The sequence below is a fragment of the Nematostella vectensis genome, chromosome 4 (genome assembly GCF_932526225.1).
Source record: "Nematostella vectensis chromosome 4, jaNemVect1.1, whole genome shotgun sequence".
Classification (NCBI taxonomy): domain Eukaryota; kingdom Metazoa; phylum Cnidaria; class Anthozoa; order Actiniaria; family Edwardsiidae; genus Nematostella; species Nematostella vectensis.
Genome location: NC_064037.1, coordinates 17011579 through 17030144, shown reverse-complemented (window position 1 = coordinate 17030144; position 18566 = coordinate 17011579). Strand labels below are relative to the sequence as shown.

General features: G+C 43.0%; 4 protein-coding genes and 1 long non-coding RNA gene across 5 annotated transcripts; 3 read left to right on the top strand and 2 right to left on the bottom strand.

Moving 5' to 3' along the window:
- Positions 1-121: 121 nt before the first annotated feature.
- On the top strand, positions 122-2102 carry LOC116604540 (monocarboxylate transporter 11). The gene is made up of 2 exons (XM_032367063.2): positions 122-449; positions 1465-2102. Exons 1-2 carry the CDS (start codon positions 302-304, stop codon positions 1866-1868), a joined length of 552 nt encoding a protein of 183 aa, XP_032222954.1. The 5' UTR covers positions 122-301; the 3' UTR covers positions 1869-2102.
- Positions 2103-3774: 1672 nt separating this feature from the next.
- On the top strand, positions 3775-6727 carry LOC5501528 (monocarboxylate transporter 4). Its single transcript, XM_048726724.1, has 3 exons — positions 3775-3906; positions 4345-4711; positions 6450-6727. Exons 1-3 carry the CDS (start codon positions 3775-3777, stop codon positions 6611-6613), a joined length of 663 nt encoding a protein of 220 aa, XP_048582681.1. The 3' UTR covers positions 6614-6727.
- Positions 5449-9910, bottom strand: LOC5498957 (uncharacterized protein RP689). The gene is made up of 3 exons (XM_048726723.1): positions 9716-9910; positions 8126-8432; positions 5449-7681 (listed from the first exon to the last, which is right to left on the bottom strand). Exons 2-3 carry the CDS (start codon positions 8397-8399, stop codon positions 7194-7196), a joined length of 762 nt encoding a protein of 253 aa, XP_048582680.1. The 5' UTR covers positions 8400-8432; positions 9716-9910; the 3' UTR covers positions 5449-7193.
- A 768-nt stretch (positions 9911-10678) lies between these two features.
- Positions 10679-15705, top strand: LOC116607385 (neuroglobin). Its single transcript, XM_048726265.1, has 4 exons — positions 10679-11153; positions 13329-13517; positions 14072-14279; positions 15510-15705. Exons 1-4 carry the CDS (start codon positions 11116-11118, stop codon positions 15636-15638), a joined length of 564 nt encoding a protein of 187 aa, XP_048582222.1. The 5' UTR covers positions 10679-11115; the 3' UTR covers positions 15639-15705.
- On the bottom strand, positions 12827-15621 carry LOC125561812. Its single transcript, XR_007307505.1, has 2 exons — positions 15496-15621; positions 12827-13391 (listed from the first exon to the last, which is right to left on the bottom strand). It is a non-coding gene; the product is annotated as an uncharacterized LOC125561812 (long non-coding RNA).
- Positions 15706-18566: the final 2861 nt, after the last annotated feature.

Here is an 18566-nt window from a genome sequence, read left to right as displayed (position 1 = left end):
ACCCGTATCCGTTGTCTTATGTTGTTGTTATTTTGCCGCTAAAAACCTGAGCGCGCCCGAGTTTGCCACCCTACGCGCGTTTTGTGTTATTCGTATTTATGCGTGACTCTAGAATTTACGCATCGTCATTTTGAGCAAGACTCGGTGCGCGCGCACGGGGTCGTTAAACACTTAACTCTGTCTTCATAACAATAACAATGGCGCGTTTCTTACTACGGACAAAAATCTATTACGGCGCGTGGAATACTAGAGTGAAAGTGTGTCTGTTTCAGTAGCGAGCCCTAGAAAAGCAAGCAAATTCATGGCTCGTAAAGTCGACAGTGCTTACTCCTGGGTAGTTTGTGCGAGCTGTGTTCTGTGCAACGTTCTCGTCATGGGGACCGTGCTTAGTTTTGGCGTTTTGTACCCAGCTTTTCTCAAAGATCTGGGTCGATCTAGAGAAAAAACAGGTAAGCTCTCTAACCGTGAATACTAGAAACCAAGACACGATCATACGATATGTGACCTTGAAATAAATTTAAACTGTTTAAACACATGACTTAAAAAGTATGAAAAGTCAACTGACAGCTCCAAACTAAAGTGAGGACCTGCTTTCTTTCTTACTCTGAATACATTGAGAGATTTGTATCGCTAGAAATAGCACTTTTTTTAGCAAATTTTGATTAAAATTCACAAGCCATGCCAACTGCGATTGACACGTCTAGATGTAAGTGGACAGGTGTCTGGCAGACGAGATTTGCATCATGACTGCGACCTCGTCACGATATGATTAGTAAGAAGACAGGTTAGGTGATATAAGGAGAGCAGACTAAGCTGTAAAAAGCTACAGGTGGTTAGGGTCTAAGATATGTTTATAAGTTAAGGTTAAATTGATATTTACATTTTCCCTGTGCTACTCTCTCGCGACTCGTTACACTGACTTCGAAGCCCTGTGTTACTGAAGATGGGAATAGGGCAGCTGTTTTGCGCTTTCCTCATTCAAAATTGTTTCCCCTTTTTTTTATTTATCTGGTAATGATCTTAAATCTGGTGCGTGTCTAGAGAAAAACGGATCAAATAAGGTCAAATCGGCATTCTTAGCTCTGGACGCTATTATTAGTTCCTTATCAAGAGATCCAGCGGCGTAGCCAAGATTTTTAACAGGTGGGGACCCAAAAGGGACTTTCAATGCATTTTCTCCTGTATTTTAGATAATGTGTCATACATTTACTGTATTTTTGGCTGCTAAAAGGGGGGGGGGCCGGGCCCCCTAGGCCACCCCCTTGGCTACGCCCCTGAGATCCATCTAGAAAATGCTATACAAATACGCACATACAATTGACCCTGTTCTCGACTATCACACGGAAGGAGTTTACCGAAGTCAAACTATTTCGTCACATGAGTGGGAGTGAGGTCCGGATCCCTCGAACTGGACACGCCCCTGTACCCCTACTATAACACTTTGAATATCCCCATTTTCCACAGCATGGATCGGCTCCCTCCCCGTGTCAATCATGAGCGTCAGTGCCGTCGTGTCTGGAGCACTGTGTGACAAACTCGGCTCACGGCTCACCGGGTACCTCGGTACTGTTGTGTGCTCCGCCGGCCTCCTTCTTTCCTCATTTGCTCCGGAGATCTGGATAGTGTACCTGACCTACGGGCTGCTTCTCGGAGTGGGCACTGGTCTAATCTTCACCTCTATCTTCTCCATAACTGCAAAGTACTTCAACAGGTTTCGCGCCTTGGCGGTGGGAATAGTCGGCTCGGGTGAAGGACTTGGGATTCTAGTTATGGCTCCGGTGATTCAATTATTACTGGACGCACTGCAGCTAAGAAATACGCTACGAGTGATGGCGGCGATGGTCCTGGCCAACACATTGGTCATGTAATAATAATAATAATAATAATAATAATAATAATAATAATAATAATAATAATAATAATAATAATAATAATAATAATAATAATAATAATAATAATAATAATAATAATAATAATAATAATAATAATAATAATCTTTATTGCCTTAGATAAATCAACATGTCTAAGTTTACAAAATGTAGGAGAAACCGATTATAAGTAAATGCGCTACATCAATTATATGTCACTATATTTAAAGACAAGCCTATTGACAAAAGTATTTTTAAATCGCTCTGAGTGAACCCTAGGATAAATCACATTTCTTTTTCTGAGGTTGTATTTTTGGTCTTTTTTCTTAGGCAGGATTTTGCTCAGAGGATATTCAGGTTGATCTAAGCGAGTACGATAAATCTTCTTATCTGCCTCCTCTAGAAGTTTACGGATGTTTACAATGTTTGAAATGTATTTCCTTTTAAAGCATCTCTCTAGGAAGTTCTGTATGTTTGTGAGATCCGAGTCTGAGGCACCAAAAACGGACAAGCCATAAGTGAAATTAGGAAGGACAATAGACTTAAAGAGGTGATCGAGTTCTTCTTGACAAATTCCTTCCTTTCTTAAAGATCTTAAAATGTAAAGACACTTATTTGCCTTTGTTAACTTGGAACGCACATGTTCACTGTATTTGCCGTTAGACTGAAAGGTATTCCCTAGAATCGGTAATACCGTACATTGCGGAATGTTGTTCACTAACTCGATATTCTGATTACACCCTTTCTTGCGGAAAACTAGCTCTTTGCATTTAGATGAATTACATACCATGCCATTGTCCTTTGTCCAAGTTAAAAACAAATCTACTAAGTCCGTGCGACATTCGCCATTGGCCCAGACAGGAATAACAATATTTGAGTCGTCAGCATATTTAAACAGAGCGGGCTGATTACATAAATTGATTTCTAAATCATTGATAAATATGTTAAAAAGATACGGGCCACTAACGCTGCCCTGCGTTGTACCTCGATTTACACATTTCCAATGACACTCAAACCCATTGTATACCACGCGCTGTTGGCGGCTAGCCAAAAAACTCCGGGGCGTGGTCTTCACTATGGACTTCGACCAGGGTGGGCTGCTCATACGCTGTGTCCCAACAGAGGTTCGCAAAGTAGTCATTGAGTTCGACTAGTGACTGCTCATCAAGCGAGACCTTAGCTGAAGAACGTCGGCGCTGTGAGAGGTTATCAATGTGCCTCCACCACTCCCTCGAGCCAACTGGTGCTTGCAAAATATTCTTTCTGTTTTTGCAAATAAGATCACTGATTTTCTTGTTGATCTCTTTAAGCCGATCCGTATTATTTGGTCCTATCTTTGATTTTGTCTTTAACAGGGACTTCACCAAAGGCGTCATCCATAGCGGATCACGAGATGACATGCGCACAGTCTTGAGTGGCATACACTTTTCCAGGTTGTCATGAATAAGGTTTTCTAAGTTGCGAACGGCTTCATTAACATCATTACTCTCTAATACACTATCCCATTTTTCTTCTGCCAGCGCTAAATATAACGCTTCTTTTCTGTGTTTCCTGCAGTCTCGAATTTTGATCGTTTTTCGAAGAGGTTTTAATTTCTTCCCTGCTGGCAAGATAACTGCCGTGTGATCTGTTTTGATTGATATGTTGTATGGAATGCACTCCCCAAACAAGTCCGGTCGATTTGTAAAGACGTTATCTAAATAGGAATCACCTCTAGTCGGAAAAGTCACGAGGGCATTCCAGCCCGTCAACATACACAGCTCTTGTACATCAAGTTGATTAACATCAACATGTGTTGTTGATTAACATCAACATGTGGACGTTCGATTCGCATGTCCAGGAAGAAACGGATCACGAGTATTTCCAGGAAGGAAGTAATGATTCGGGAAGTAGTAGAGAGTTGCCCATGCCGCGAAAACGTGGAATAGGGGTTTGCGGATGGATTGACTGGTCTTTGTGGAAGATTCCGACGTTTACTGTGTTTACACTAGCATCTGGTTTGGCAACACTGGCCGCGTTTATTCCTCAGTTCTTCATGGTAAGACTCCATAAAAGCTGCCACAGTTCTTAGCGCAGCCAAGTAATTCCACGCTCGCCAACATGCACAAAAGCACCTTTTACTTGCGTTTGTGATTGGCTATTCTCAATTTTTAGCGCTTGCCTTCTATTAAGAGCTGATATTGATATGGGGAATGCAGATTATTTTGGAAAGTTGCCTTTCGAATAATAAAGAAGTTTAAAGAACTTTTAGAAAATAAATTTTCTCTCGGCCGCATCGGGCTTCAGACAAAAAGGGTACTTGCGCTAAGAGAACATGTGACTTTTGGGTGGCAAACTATGCAGTCACTTATGTCTTGGCTTGAATTTGCCACCCAAAAGGTCACGGGATCTTTTAGCACAACTCCCCAATTCTTAGTTTTACGTCGCTAATGCGTCCAAGTACAAGTAGTTTTACTGACATGTGCTCTTAATGTAGGTTGCATATTGCAAAGAATTGGGCATCTCCGCTGACCGTGCAGCGTGGATGTACGTTTACATGGGCGTTGCCTCGCTTATTGGTCACGTGGCAATCGGTCGTTTGATTGACAGGCCATCCATCCAACCAGGCTACGTGTACCAGGTGTGTTGGGCGATCGCGGGTGTGTCTACGCTGCTGTCCCGTCTCAGTACAAGCTACGCGTACCTTTCCGTGTACTTCGTAGTGTTCGGATTCGCGTTCGGAGCTGCGATCACGTGCTGTGACGTCATTATGCTGACGCTAGTCCCCGAGGCACGAGGTGGTACCCTCGGTATGCACATGATGGCGATGGCCCTCCCGACGGCGACTGGTACCCCATTAGCAGGTGAGCAGACCCATTAGCAGGTGAGCAGACCCATTAGCAGGTGAGCAGACCCATAAGCAGGTGAGCAGACCCATTAGCAGGTGAGCAAACCCATTAGCAGGTGAGGAGACCCATTAGCAGGTGAGCAGACCCATAAGCAGGTGAGGAGACCCATTAGCAGGTGAGCAGACCCATTAGCAGGTGAGCAGACCCATTAGCAGGTGAGCAGACCCATAAGCAGGTGAGGAGACCCATTGGCAGGTGAGCAGACCCATTAACAGGTGAGGAGACCCATTAGCAGGTGAGGAGACCCGTTAGCAGGTGAGGAGACCCATTAGCAGGTGAGGAGACCCATTAGCAGGTGAGGAGACCCATTAGCAGGTGAGCAGACCCATTAGCAGGTGAGCAGACCCATTAGCAGGTGAGGACACCCGTTAGCAGGTGAGCAGACCATTAGCAGGTGAGCAGACCCATAAGCAGGTGAGGAGACCCATTAGCAGGTGAGCAGACCCATTAGCAGGTGAGGAGACCCGTTAGCAGGTGAGGAGACCCATTAGCAGGTGAGCAGACCCATTAGCAGGTGAGCAGACCCATTAGCAGGTGAGCAGACCCATTAGCAGGTGAGCAGACCCATTAGCAGGTGATCAGACCCATTAGCAGGTGAGGAGACCCGTTAGCAGGTGAGCAGACCCGTTAGCAGGTGAGCAAACACAGCAGAGTACGGTGTGGGGCAGGGGGGGAGGTTTACTGTTTCTTGATATGGTAGTGTATGTTTATTTGTACACACTGCCTTTAAAGGTGACTCTGTTACAGTGAGACGCGCGTTGGCGAGGTCACCTTGATAGTTTTGACAAATAAACCAACGGAAGCATGCGTCGCACTATGTTACTTTGTTGGTGGCCCATTAGCGTGCGTCGCACTATGATACTTTGATGTTGGCCCAGGAACGTGCGTCGCACTATGTTACTTTGATGTTGTTTCACTAGCGTGCGTCGCACTATGATACTTTGATGTTGGCCCAGTAGCGTGCGTCGCACTATGATACTTTGATGTTGGCCCAGTAGCGTGTGTCGCACTATGTTACTTTGTTGGTGGCCCATTAGCGTGCGTCGCACTATGATACTTTGATGTTGGCCCAGGAACGTGCGTCGCACTATGTTATTTTGATGTTGTTTCACTAGCGTGCGTCGCACTATGATACTTTGATGTTGGCCCAGTAGCGTGCGTCGCACTATGATACTTTGATGTTGGCCCAGTAGCGTGCGTCGCACTATGATACTTTGATGTTGGCCCAGTAGCGTGCGTCGCACTATGATACTTTGATGTTGGCCCAGTAGCGTGCGTCGCACTATGTTACTTTGATGTTGGCCCAGTAGCGTGCGTCGCACTATGATACTTTGATGTTGGTCCAGTACCGTGCGTCGCACTATGATACTTTGATGTTGGCCCAGGAACGTGCGTCGCACTATGATACTTTGATGTTGGCCCAGTAGCGTGCGTCGCACTATGATACTTTGATGTTGGCCCAGTAGCGTGCGTCGCACTATGATACTTTGATGTTGGCCCAGTAGCGTGCGTCGCACTATGATACTTTGATGTTGGCCCAGGAACGTGCGTCGCACTATGATACTTTGGTGGCCACTGTAGCAAGCGAGAATATAACAGCAAGAGAGCTAGATAGGTATCACCTTCAAAACTATCAAACTGTATCCACCATGCTAGAAAACCTTACATCTGATGGACTTTTTTTTCTCCCAAGGTTTGGTTGCTGACGTCACGCATTCCTACGCCGACACATTCTACATATCAGGAGCCACAATCCTTTGCGCGGCATGCATTCCATTCTTGATGTTGTATTTTCGAAGATCGAACTACGGTCACGTGACTACCGATGTAAATAACGTTGCGGTGTTAAATGCATGACCTCATTCCTAGGTTTTACTCGGTCAGGGTTTGGGGGCTAGCTGACTAGCTGTTTAGAAAAATTACCCAGAAGACCCTTGAGGGTTGTAAAAAAAAAGAGTCTCGTGAAATCTATTATCCATCGGTTGCGAATCTAATTGCGTGGGCCGATCATTTGAGTGACGGGGAAGTTGCTGCATTTTCCCGCTCGATATTTTTCACAAATAGCTTGTTACTTCTTTTGATAGGCCTTGGCTGTGTTTTGCTTTAGTTTATCTGTTCGTTTTTTAGGGGGTATGCCCCCCTATCAAATAATCTGCCCCTTATTCGCCTCACACTCTCTCCTACCTCACCTGTTTTCTACATCAACCCCTATACTCAAGTTGGGGACGGGGGGATACACAAAACATATGTCGGAAGATTTTAACTCCCTTCAATTACTTTTAAAAGTTCACCCAGAAGGGACAGCCAAATCCAGCCTCCACCCTTGCCCGAGGATCCAGCGTACTTTTCGTGAATCCTCGAGCATGGTCACCACACACACCCTTGATCCGTCACTTCTGCGCTACCTCCTCTGGTAGGCCCCTTTTTCTCCAGGTCGTCACGGGCACCCATTCGCACGCATTACAAAGCACGGAACATAACACTTCCACTTAAAGGGCACAGAAAAGCCATGCCAGTATGTGGTAGGGTACCTATGAGCCAAGTGCCTATGCGGATCACTCGGTATCGCTAACTGAGAACCCTGGAAATCTATTCTCTTCCTAGGGCTCACCCAGGCCTTGGGGAAGGTGTCGAGCTCATGGTTCCACAATACGAGCATATTCTCGTTCTTTAGGACAAACGACGGGTAATATTTATGTAGAAGTGTCTGCTTTTGACCGCTATAAGAGCCTTCAATCTCCTCCCATCTTACATAGTCGATAGAGAGGCCTTTGTAGTTCGCTTGTAGTTCATTAGACTGGATACCATGGATCTTGATGAGTTCCTCGTGGACGACGTATTTCTCTTGGTCCCTGAGGAACGATATATCGGCATCCCCGTCCCAAGGTAGGACATCACCACGCCTTACTGCACCAAGCAAGGTCCCTGAGGAAAAGCGATATTCTATTTTACTTGCAGGCATTTTTTTTATGTCCAATAGACTGATAGCATTTTGAGTGTGGGCAACAGAAATTCCTACTTCTAAAGCAAATAACCGTTAAGCAACCCTAAGGAATAGCAGTTGGTCAAGATTTTATACCCTAAAAGATAGGACGATCAATCCCGCCTACTTCTCTGGAGAGTCCCCCCGGGCATAAATATCAACGGTGGTTCTTCAGTAGCGGATCTCCGGGGGGGGGGGGAGGTGGTGTTAAAGGGTTTAACCCCTCTTGGGCTGCCTCTTTTATTGTTTGCATTGCGTCTGTTCATTCCAAAAATAAAATAATGACGAAAATGTTTGGGTTACCCCCCCCCCCCCCCGGGCAAAAGGCTAGATCTACCCCTGTTCTTTGCTGTTTTCCTTGACTATGTATGTACACAAGAACTCACCGTAATCGAGCCAGTAGGTCATATTATGGGCATCCATTGTCTCGCAAATGGTTTTAATCGCGTAACGAAGGTTGTTTAATTTGTCTTGGGGTAAATAGCATTCATCGTTATATGTCCCGCTCGCTGTGGGAATTATAAAGAAGTGCAGAACAGCAAGTGTAACCACGATGAATACAAATATCAGGAAGATAAAGGGATGTCTTGTTATGAACGATCGCCGGTTAGAGAGGTGAAAATACAGCCGTTTTCCACTTGACAGGATTGAACTGATCATTTTGCAGTCAACACTTCACAACTAACTTGCACCCTGTAACAAAAGAAAAGACAATTAAAAAATGCCGATAAACCACTCCTTTCTTGCAGTTCACTTTTTTTTTTTAGAAATAGAACGGTAACTTGCGAGAAAACATAAAAGTATGTCGATGGCAGGTATTTTGATCCCCTTTTTCTTTTCCAAGTCTACGTTAGAAGGCAGAGATCACATCCGAGTTCATGGGGTGTTCGAGTTTGACCCCGAAGTGGTGCTAAAAATACTCTTTCTTTACAGGAATGTCTAATTTTCAGTAAAGACTGAGCCGTTCCTATTTTTGGAGAATTTTAAGGCTGAAAAAGCTCTTACGGATGTTTTAAATTTCAGTGACATCGCAGCCCAAAACACACCCCAGCTTTTGTATAAAGATTATACCAACAAAGTGTTTTAATTTAAAAAGTTAGAATTAAAGAAATGATAAATCAAAATTTGATCCTGTATCTGTAACATGGCCGTGTGGCGGGAGGGGAACCTGGCCCAGGGCTAGGACATGAAAACAATAAATAAGCGCTCGACCCCCAGCAGCGGCGCGATTTTTCCTTCCCCACTGCACTGGAAGAGAAAAAAAAAATCACGACGCTGCTGGGGGTCGAGTTACTCATTTACCAGGCGGCTGCGGTTACAAAGCACGTCGTTTGAAAAGGGTACGAGGTAACGCGTAGGGAATACAGCCAGGTTAGGTAGGAACACGTGCTTTATTCAACACTAACAAGACATACATCATAAAAATTATCCTATAAAATTATACTGTAAAATTATCCTATAGCCCGTGCTTATACTGACTGTGAGAGGCTGCGTCATCTGTTGGCACAGACGTCATGTAAATGCAAATACGGTTTATTCTGTAAGGTATTATTCCCTGGTGTTTTATTTTCTTGTCAGTAGCCAATCTTATCGCTAAACATCAGCATTATCTAGAAATTTTTTTTTTGGATCGACGTAAAGTTTGCGATTAAACTGTTGAGTTATAAATTGTAAGGTTAGGAATTTTCGATACTCGTTGCATATCGAATTTCTTAACCCCTTCGGACTAATGCTTTATAATATATCGCCTTCAACAAATCGTTAAAATGACCTCAAAAACAAGTGAATGTTTTGAAAGCTCGGTGTCGTTTGTGTATGTTTGGTGTCCCCAACTAGAGAATACTATATAGTATTATGATTCTTGCGGTGTTTGGTTCCTAATGATAAAGTTTTGTTTATGAATTTTCAAAGGAAACCGGTTGCGCTTGGCCGAGTGCCACTAAAAGCAGTGACCATGCAAATAGCTCAGAACTTACCTGTCTGTTCTCTTGGTTTAGCATCGTAAACGTTAAAAAAGTCCGAACTGTGAAGTATACAATGGACGTGGCGTAAGCCATCTTCTAGTCACGGAAGGACGCTCATTTTCATTGCGTGACACTCTTATTCGCATTTCTCTCATTACCAGGCCACCGCGATCTTGCTTTTGTAGGGTATTTTCTTTGAAAATAGCTGTTTTGACCCTCAAATATCGGGTTTAATTTATATCTGCATACTGTTTTCCTTTGAACACTCAGCTCATTTACATGCTATTGTACAGTTACAAAGAGCTCCGACACTATCGCAATGGCCAACGCAATAAGATGCGCGCAGAGCAGCAACATGAGTCAGCATTGCAGGCGCCGCTACGTTCGGTTGGCCACACAAAATGTTTCCAAACTGCTTCAAAGTACCCCTCCCTCCTCCCCCATCCACCCAACACGGTGTTCGAACAACGCCAGCATTCATGGGCTATCCTCCGACATGATCGGAAAAAATGATACAGTAGGCTGAGGTTCGTACAGAGATCTCAATTTTCTGTCATATTTTAGGTCATGATTATTTAGCCTCAGGAATAGTGAGTTATTTACGGTTACTACAACCTTGCTGAGGAGGCGATTTTATTCACACTTCTTATTCTCAGAAGCGAAATAGCTGAAAGGGTACCTAGGTTCAAATAGGTGGGGAGGGAGTGGGCTGGTACGCCGATTGTCGGAGATGCTCGAACTGACGGATTTACACCGAAGTACAAAAGTGAAAGCAAAGTGTCCCCTGACACTACAAATTCTCGCTATTACGAACAGTAAATTACGATCCTGAGGTAATAGCGAGACTTGACGCTGTATCCGTGTATGTTTGATACGTGCTAGTACCCGATTTAAAGATGCTAGGTCGTAACTGCCCATTTTCTCTATCTGCACCAACATACGCAATCTCTGACCCGCGTAGCGCCACAGGTAGCACGTAATAAAGCGAAGGGTTACGGGACAAGCTGTTTATCCAACCCGCCGGCCATCAGACGAGCTACTTTAATCCCCCCACAATGCAAGAAATCCGTGGCATGCAAATAACCCGAAAGCAGTATAGAATTCATTAATGAGCACTAATTGAACTTTAACAGTGGTTATTGCATTTGCAATGTTGGTACGCATGGGCCAGATTCCCGCTATCAAATCTCATGTGATTAGTACAAAGATTAAAAATCCCTTGCCCAGATGGTCATCATCGACTTAACAGTAACGTAAGTCGATCCAACGTGCCGTTGATTTTAGCAAAAATACTTAACTTCGGAAGAGACGAGTCGCCGTTTCCCGCTGCGTCTTGCGTCAACGCGTTCCAAGACACCGATAGTCCCCTCACAGACACTCGAAGTTCTGTTATTATTTTTCGGAAAGCAAGAATGGCGAGAGTTCTGGATTTCATTTCTTCACTCCTAAGGTGCGTAGGCTTCTCTTGTAGTGCAGTCTTACTAGTATCCTATTCTGTGTTGGGATGGGAGCAGTTTATTATGTCTTGTTTTTTTAATGTGAGTGTTAAGCTTGAGATCCTTGGCAAATAATTATTACAAATTAGTATAACTTGTAATCGTAAATGATGATAGTAAAATCACTTTTCCCGTTTATCGCTGCTGGCGTTGAACAAAAGCGAAATTTGTTAAAAGAAAAAGGTCAAAATATTATTATGCGCTAATTATTCATTTACGACAAGTCATATGCTGCTCGTACTGTAAGTAACTTACCCCTCCCCCCAATCCCCCGTTTGCTCCCTTCCCCTTCCCCTATGATAACTACAGACACGGTGCATGAGTCAATGTGAAACACTTTCATTCTCATTCTGAATAAAAAAAAATACTCAAAGTGGGCATCAAGAGCAACAACAACAATAACAACAAAAACAGTGCACCATGCCCCCCCCCCCTGCCTCCTAATCTCGCAAATTCCCCCATTCTCCTCCATTCAAACTAGCGAGATTGTAACATATACACTTTTTTAATATAAGAACGTTTAATTTTCAGTTGAGGCCGGGCTGTGTTAAACATGTTTCGCAAATTTCAGTGTATTTAAAAATTTAATGCCCAATGAAGCATTGGAATATAATCACACAATTTGGTTCTGCATTTTGAACGCATCACACTAACAAACAATATTTTGCTGCTATCTGAGCCTAGAGATGATGAAATCTCAAGCTTTTTTTATAAAAAGGAAGAGTGTAATTCAGGCAGCGAATCCAGAATTCCCTGGAATATTCAGTGTTTTAAAGAAAGGTGAAAAAGAGTGGGAAGGTGAGAGTAAAAAAAGTTTTCTTCCGATGTGTAGAATATCTCCAGTGGCTCTTGAAAGTGTTTAGTAGACTGAGAGCCGAGCAAGTCCCTAAGGCTGCTTTACATGCCAAAGAGCTCTTTGATGCTTCACATTTAGAATATCAGCCACACGAAGTATACCATTTTGCGCATGTATTATCTGACACATTGCTGTTCCCCCATCCCCCCTCGTTTTATGCCCACTCCCATTGCTCTCCTGTATCCCCCCCCCCTCAGGTGCCATGGTACAAGTACCAGCTTAACCAATAACAAAGCAGGATAGTCCTCGCCTCTCAAGCAAGTCAAGAGAATAGACCATTTTCACGATGTTGTGCGAGCATCCAAAATAGCGGCCTACAGCTATGATCCAAAATGCGGAGAAAAGGGAATTTTACCCTAGCGCCAAAACTCCTTGAAAATAGCACTCTGATAGCATTTTCTATAGCTTCGTCTGTAAACTCCACTTCGTACGCCATTTTAGATCAACTTTGACCAGTCTGTAGTATTTTGGATGCGCGCGCAACATCGTGAAAACGGTCTATTCGGATCAGTGGGGAACGTCCTGACCCCCGTGACGTCACGAAGAACACAATATCCATGATCATTGCAAGTTCAAGAATCACTGAGTGTCTTGCCTCACTGCTCGGCAGCGTAATGAATAACTAATAAGGCATCACAGACAATTTCTTATTAAAAAAAATCCCCATAAAGAATTATCAAAAGCATTTTTTTAAATATTCATGTTTTAACTTTATAATTACGACGTACCATGAGTAAAGTGGCCCGGTTCCAAGTTAATTTTATTTCTTTCTTTGGGATGCAACATAGACATAAGTCGTTTCGTCTGAGTGCAAGTTTTCAGTCTTCATCATGACCTTATCATTGGTTTGACGTCGAGCGCCGCTATAGGGCGAAAAGGGTCTAAAAAAATAAAGTCCTTGAAAACGTTTTGTTTGTTTACTATTCCCAAGTTTCATCAGCGTCAGCGCCACCCGCCCATCTACTCATTCACAAAATACACTAAAACGATCGGGTATTGGATATTCGTTAAGTTACGATTGTAATAGCCCTACACGGACGCATAGCCACTCGTGTGTATTTTGTCCAAGTCATATTTTTGACCTGCGTAAACACAACGGTAAAACAACGGTCCACTTTAAAAAGCACTGTTACATTGTCCCGCCGGTCAGCAGCGAAGGGACATGGCTTATAGCACTATTACGTAGCTCTTCTCTTCTCTCCCTCTACCCTCAAGGCAAGATTGACGATAAGTATAACTACTAATGCCCCAGGTCCTCCTTATCTTGTTACAGCCTGTTGTTCGGGGACATTTGGAAAGGACTTCTAATGTCTCTGTTGGGTGTATTCTCCACGACCTCAAAGAGGGTAAAGCCACACGTTAAGGAGGCTCCTCTCACCGAACGACAAATTCAACTTATTCAGGACTCATGGACACTCGTAGAGAATCAGAAGCAAGAAGCAGGGATAAAACTTTTCACAAGGTAATTAACGGTGTTTTCATATAATGGAAAGGCAACATGTGCTAGACACGTTCAGTTAACATCGAATGCAACCTATGGCAGGCGCGTACCAAGGTTGGGGGGGGGGGGGGGGCGCATTCATAGGTATCATATAGAAAAAGCATAGTATTTGAAGATTCCTAAATAAGAAATGACCTACTTTATGGCCGCCAAGAAGGATGCACGCGCACCCTGCGCACCCCTCTGTGTACGCGCCTGTATGGTAGCTGTCAATCAAAATGCATTATATTGTAAGAATCAACATATGGTTGGCCGTCTTCGAATGATGTTAGGTTACAAAATAGGTTTTTATCGTTTAGGGAAGCAGTATTGTTTTTAGACGCAAACTAGATGCCACAAACTAGATGTCAAAACATATTTAATTAAACGCGGTCCTCAATTTAGTTTTAATACACCTTTCATTTTCACCTTTCCTTTAATTAACTTATGAAACTACTACTCTTAAAACAAATAGTGGATGTAATGGCACTAACTTCTCTATCTGTCATTCTATTTTTCATCTTTACATTACTTAGATTATTTAAGATCGCACCATACATCCGTGACCTGTTTCCGTTTGGGTACGACCCGGCGAGTCCAGGACTCAAGACGCATGCGCTGGGAGTCATGGATACTGTGGAGGTGGCCGTGAGGGGACTGGACGATCAAGAAAGCTTGGCGCTTAAATTGGTTGAGCTTGGACAATTTCATAAGCGGTTTGGACTAACCAATCAAGAGTTTGAGGTAACTCAAGCAATCATTGTTACCATGGTTATTACCACCATTATAGCATCGCCATCACCATGACATGAAGTTCTTGATTGCAATCGCCAACATTATCACTATCACCATCACATTCAAAATTTCCATGTTTAACATTATTACCATTATAACACCTTCATAATCGCCGTCAACATCGCCATCACCACTTCCACATCACGTTTGTCTTCGCCAAAACCATACCATAGTCATCATCACCATTATTTTCATCGTTATCACTATCACCATCGCTATCACCATAGACATCATAACATTAGCCTACTTGTAGACTTTGATAGTTTTTCCGGCACGAAAACCCTGAAAACACGAAGTTCGCATACCATAGTCATCATCACCATTATTTTCATCGTTATCACTATCACCATCGCTATCACCATAGACATCATCACATTAGCCTACTTGTAGACATTGATATTTTTTCCGGCACGAAAACCCTGAAAACACGAAGTTCGAATACCACGGCGGCCATCTTGGATAACGCTCTCTGCAGAGGGAGGGGGAGAAAAAATGCATTTTTTTTCGTGCCGGAAAAACTGTCATTGAAGCCTACAAGTAGGCTATCATCACATCACCATTATTATCGCCATTTTACCATCATCTTCAGAGCCTTAGCAGGCCACGTAAGATTGGGGGGAGGGGCACAATACAGAAACATTAAGAAAATATTGGGGGGGGGCACAGCCACGCCCCTTCTGGTCATTTCCTTATAATTTTTTAAAAATATTGGGGGAGGCACAGCCACGCCCCTTCTGGTCATTTCCTTATAATTTTTTAAAATATGGGGGGAGGGGGGGCGCAGCCACGCCCCTCCTGGTCATTTCCTTATAATTTTTGAAAATATTGGGGGGGGCACAGCCACGCCCCTTCTGGTCATTTCCTTATAATTTTTGAAAATATTGGGGGGGCACAGCCACGCCCCTTCTGGTCATTTCCTTATAACTTTTTATAATATTGGGGGGGGGCACAGCCACGCCCCTTCTGGTCATTTCCTTATAATTTTTGAAAATATTGGGGGGAGGGGGGTCAAGCCCCCATTACCCCACCCCCTGCTACGCCCTGACCGTCATCACCAACATCATGTACATGCAATTATAATCATCACATCACCATCACTATTAGTACACCATCACCGATTTGTCAATACCAGCCAACTATTCCGTATTTATTTATATTCACATACCGTGTTCGTTCTAGCATGTCGGTTCAGCGCTTCTGTGGACACTCGAGACCAGTCTTGGCGACAAATTCACGGCGGACACAAAACAAGCATGGACCGACGCGTATACTATTATACAGGGAGCGATGGAACAGGGGTTGAAGTGAATCATGGCATAAAGCCACATTATAAGAACTCCATCAAAAAGTATGAAAATTAAACGCGAAGCACCAAGAAAAGCAAGATAAACGGAGACAGCAGGACCATAATAGTCTCGCATGCAAGCCAGATCTCATTTGGGAATATTCGGAAATGTTGTCTTTTCAAACGTGAAAAGGCCGAGATGCACTGGGGCGACCCGACGGAGGATGTGAGCCGATCCAGTGCATCCCTTCCTTTGTGCACCACAGGGCTCCCAATCTTTTGAAAAAAAATCATTTCCGAATAACTCCAAATGACGAGAGCTGGCAGTATATCTTATCAAAAACAGTATATCATCCGTTAAAATAATTATTAAAAGCACATTATTCCAAAGAGAAGGAGTATGAGGAGATTTCACGAAATTTTCCGATTAATGCACATATACTGAAAAGAAATGAAATGTCACCCGGTATTACTATGATATACTATAAAATTATATCATATAGAGTGGTTTTCAAAATCCCGTGCAAATACATTACAGTGTACTAGTACTAAATAAACTAAAACGTATTTGACGGGTTTTTGAAAACCATTCTATTTTTGTCTGAATTAATAAGAATGTGTTGTGGAATTGGGGTATATTCTTATACCAAATATAATGTATATAAACTAGTTTGAATTTGATGCCGAATCGCGTAATCATAGTCCCACAAAGATGCCGAGTCTCGATCGTAAAAAGCGCGCGAAAAAAGCAAACGCTCCCCGCTGACTGAAGAAACCCAAAATAAATATAGGACCCGTGAGGCACCTCAATCATCGAACAAGCGAAAGGTTTTCAACCAGTATGACTTCTGCTTGTAGACTATTTACAGTATCTATTGCTCAAGCGGTTTTTTTTGTTTCTTGGCGAGGCGATGTTGATGTTGTCTTTGTATGGCAAGCAATTATTTCATGGTTATTGAATACTTGTGACAATGAGGAAAATTTTATGCTGCTTCAAGAATAAATTAAAGTATTACGTCAAACATATTCCTTACGGATTACAACAAACGAAAAGTTTATTTCGTGCTTGTAAGAAAGCAAAGTAAACAATATAAACCCTTTAAAAATTATCAACTTCGACAACAAACAGCTTTAGAATTTTCAAACCCAAAGAAAACTGTGCTTATCTAGCCAAGCACTATATTGAATATATTATCATGGCCGGACGCTACTTTGGGAGCTCTACAATTTTTATTCTTTTTTTACTTTTTACCGTATCCATTAAGACCCAGAAGTCATCAACTAGTCTCCTAAAACGTTCCTCTGTACTAATATGTAAGGGCCTGGACAGGAAATACTTTCCTGGTCGAAATTCCTTGGTCAAGCGATTTCCACGTGCTTCGCCTACGTCGCCATATTTGAAATCTTTGGCTGGACTTCAGTTGTCCTACACCTTCCTCTGTGCTTCATATCTGCTACTTTTAGCGGGGGATATTAGCACCAACCCAGGGCCGAGGAAGGCAATTGAATTATGTGGTGTGTGTGGAAAAGGATGTCGCTCAACGCAGAAAGCTATTGAATGTGAGGAATGTGAGAAATGGTTTCACGCAAAATGCGTAAGGATAAGTAACATGGAGTTTAAGGACTACGCTAAGAACCCATCACTTTACTGGGCTTGTTCCACATGCATATTTCCCGGTGAAATTTCCATTAACGAAACAACTTTTGAGTTACCATCCGAAGGAACAGGTAATTCTCCTGCGGAAGACGACCCGTTACAAGATAGGAATCTAATGGGTAATATACAACTAGATCCTGTTGAACCTGGCGCGGAAGGCATTCCTGAGAATACTGAACTGGAACGTTTAAGGAATCAACACAAAAAGGAGCTGCTTATCGCGCATTTGAATATAAACAGTATCCAAAACAAATTTGAGGAGCTTTGTAAAATTATCAAGGATCTGCAAATACATGTGATGTTCATCAGCGAAACAAAGATTGATTCTAGTTACCCCGATTCTCAGTTTAGTATGGCGGGATACTCTCTCTATCGTAACGATCGTAAAAAAGGAGGTGGTGGCATCATGGCCTTAATATCGACAGCGCTTGTCAAAAAGAGACTTAAAATTAATAAGAATTACAAAACTGTGGAAACCCTGGCTTTTGAAATCAAAACAAATAAAGGCAATATGGTAATTCTGGGAATTTATAGACCACCGACATTGTTGTGTGGAAACTACCGACTGGAGCTGGAAAATGAACTTAGCGAACTTTGTAACTGGGCAAGTTTGCAGGCAAATTTTGTGGTAGTTTTAGGAGACCTAAATCTGGACAGATTGAAACCAGAAAAGCCAGAGGGTAAATTGTTACTAGATTTAGAAGCTGAGCAAGATTTTAAGTGCCTGATAACCCAGCCAACACGGGTGGAAAAGCGTGGAGATGTTATCACAAAAACTCTAATTGACGTGTTGCTTAGCAATAAGCCGGAGTTATTTAAATGTGCCGGCAATTATTATCCCTGCTTGAGTGATCATGCACTCATCTATGGCGTTCTAAAAGAAAGGATAAATCAAAACAAGCCCAAAGTTATTTCCTTTAGGAGCTATAAGAACTTTGATGCGGATTCGTACAAGAAATTGTTAGAGACGGCTCCTTGGCACGTGGGTGAGCTTTTTGACGAAACGGAAGATCAAGTCAATTATTGGAACTCCTTAATGAATGATATTTTGGACGAGGTTGCACCTGTTAAAACTATGAGAGTGCGTGACAAAGACGTGCCGTATATGACTACAGGTTGGAAAAGCGCTATTCGAGCAAAGCGCAAGGCTAATGCAAAATACCTTAAAGATAAAACTCCTGAAAATTGGGAACTCAGACGCAGGGCTAGGAATGAAGCGACACAGCAGAGGAGAAAAGCGATAAAGGAGTATTGGAGACTTAAAACTGCGGACTTGAAGGACAACCCTAAAGAG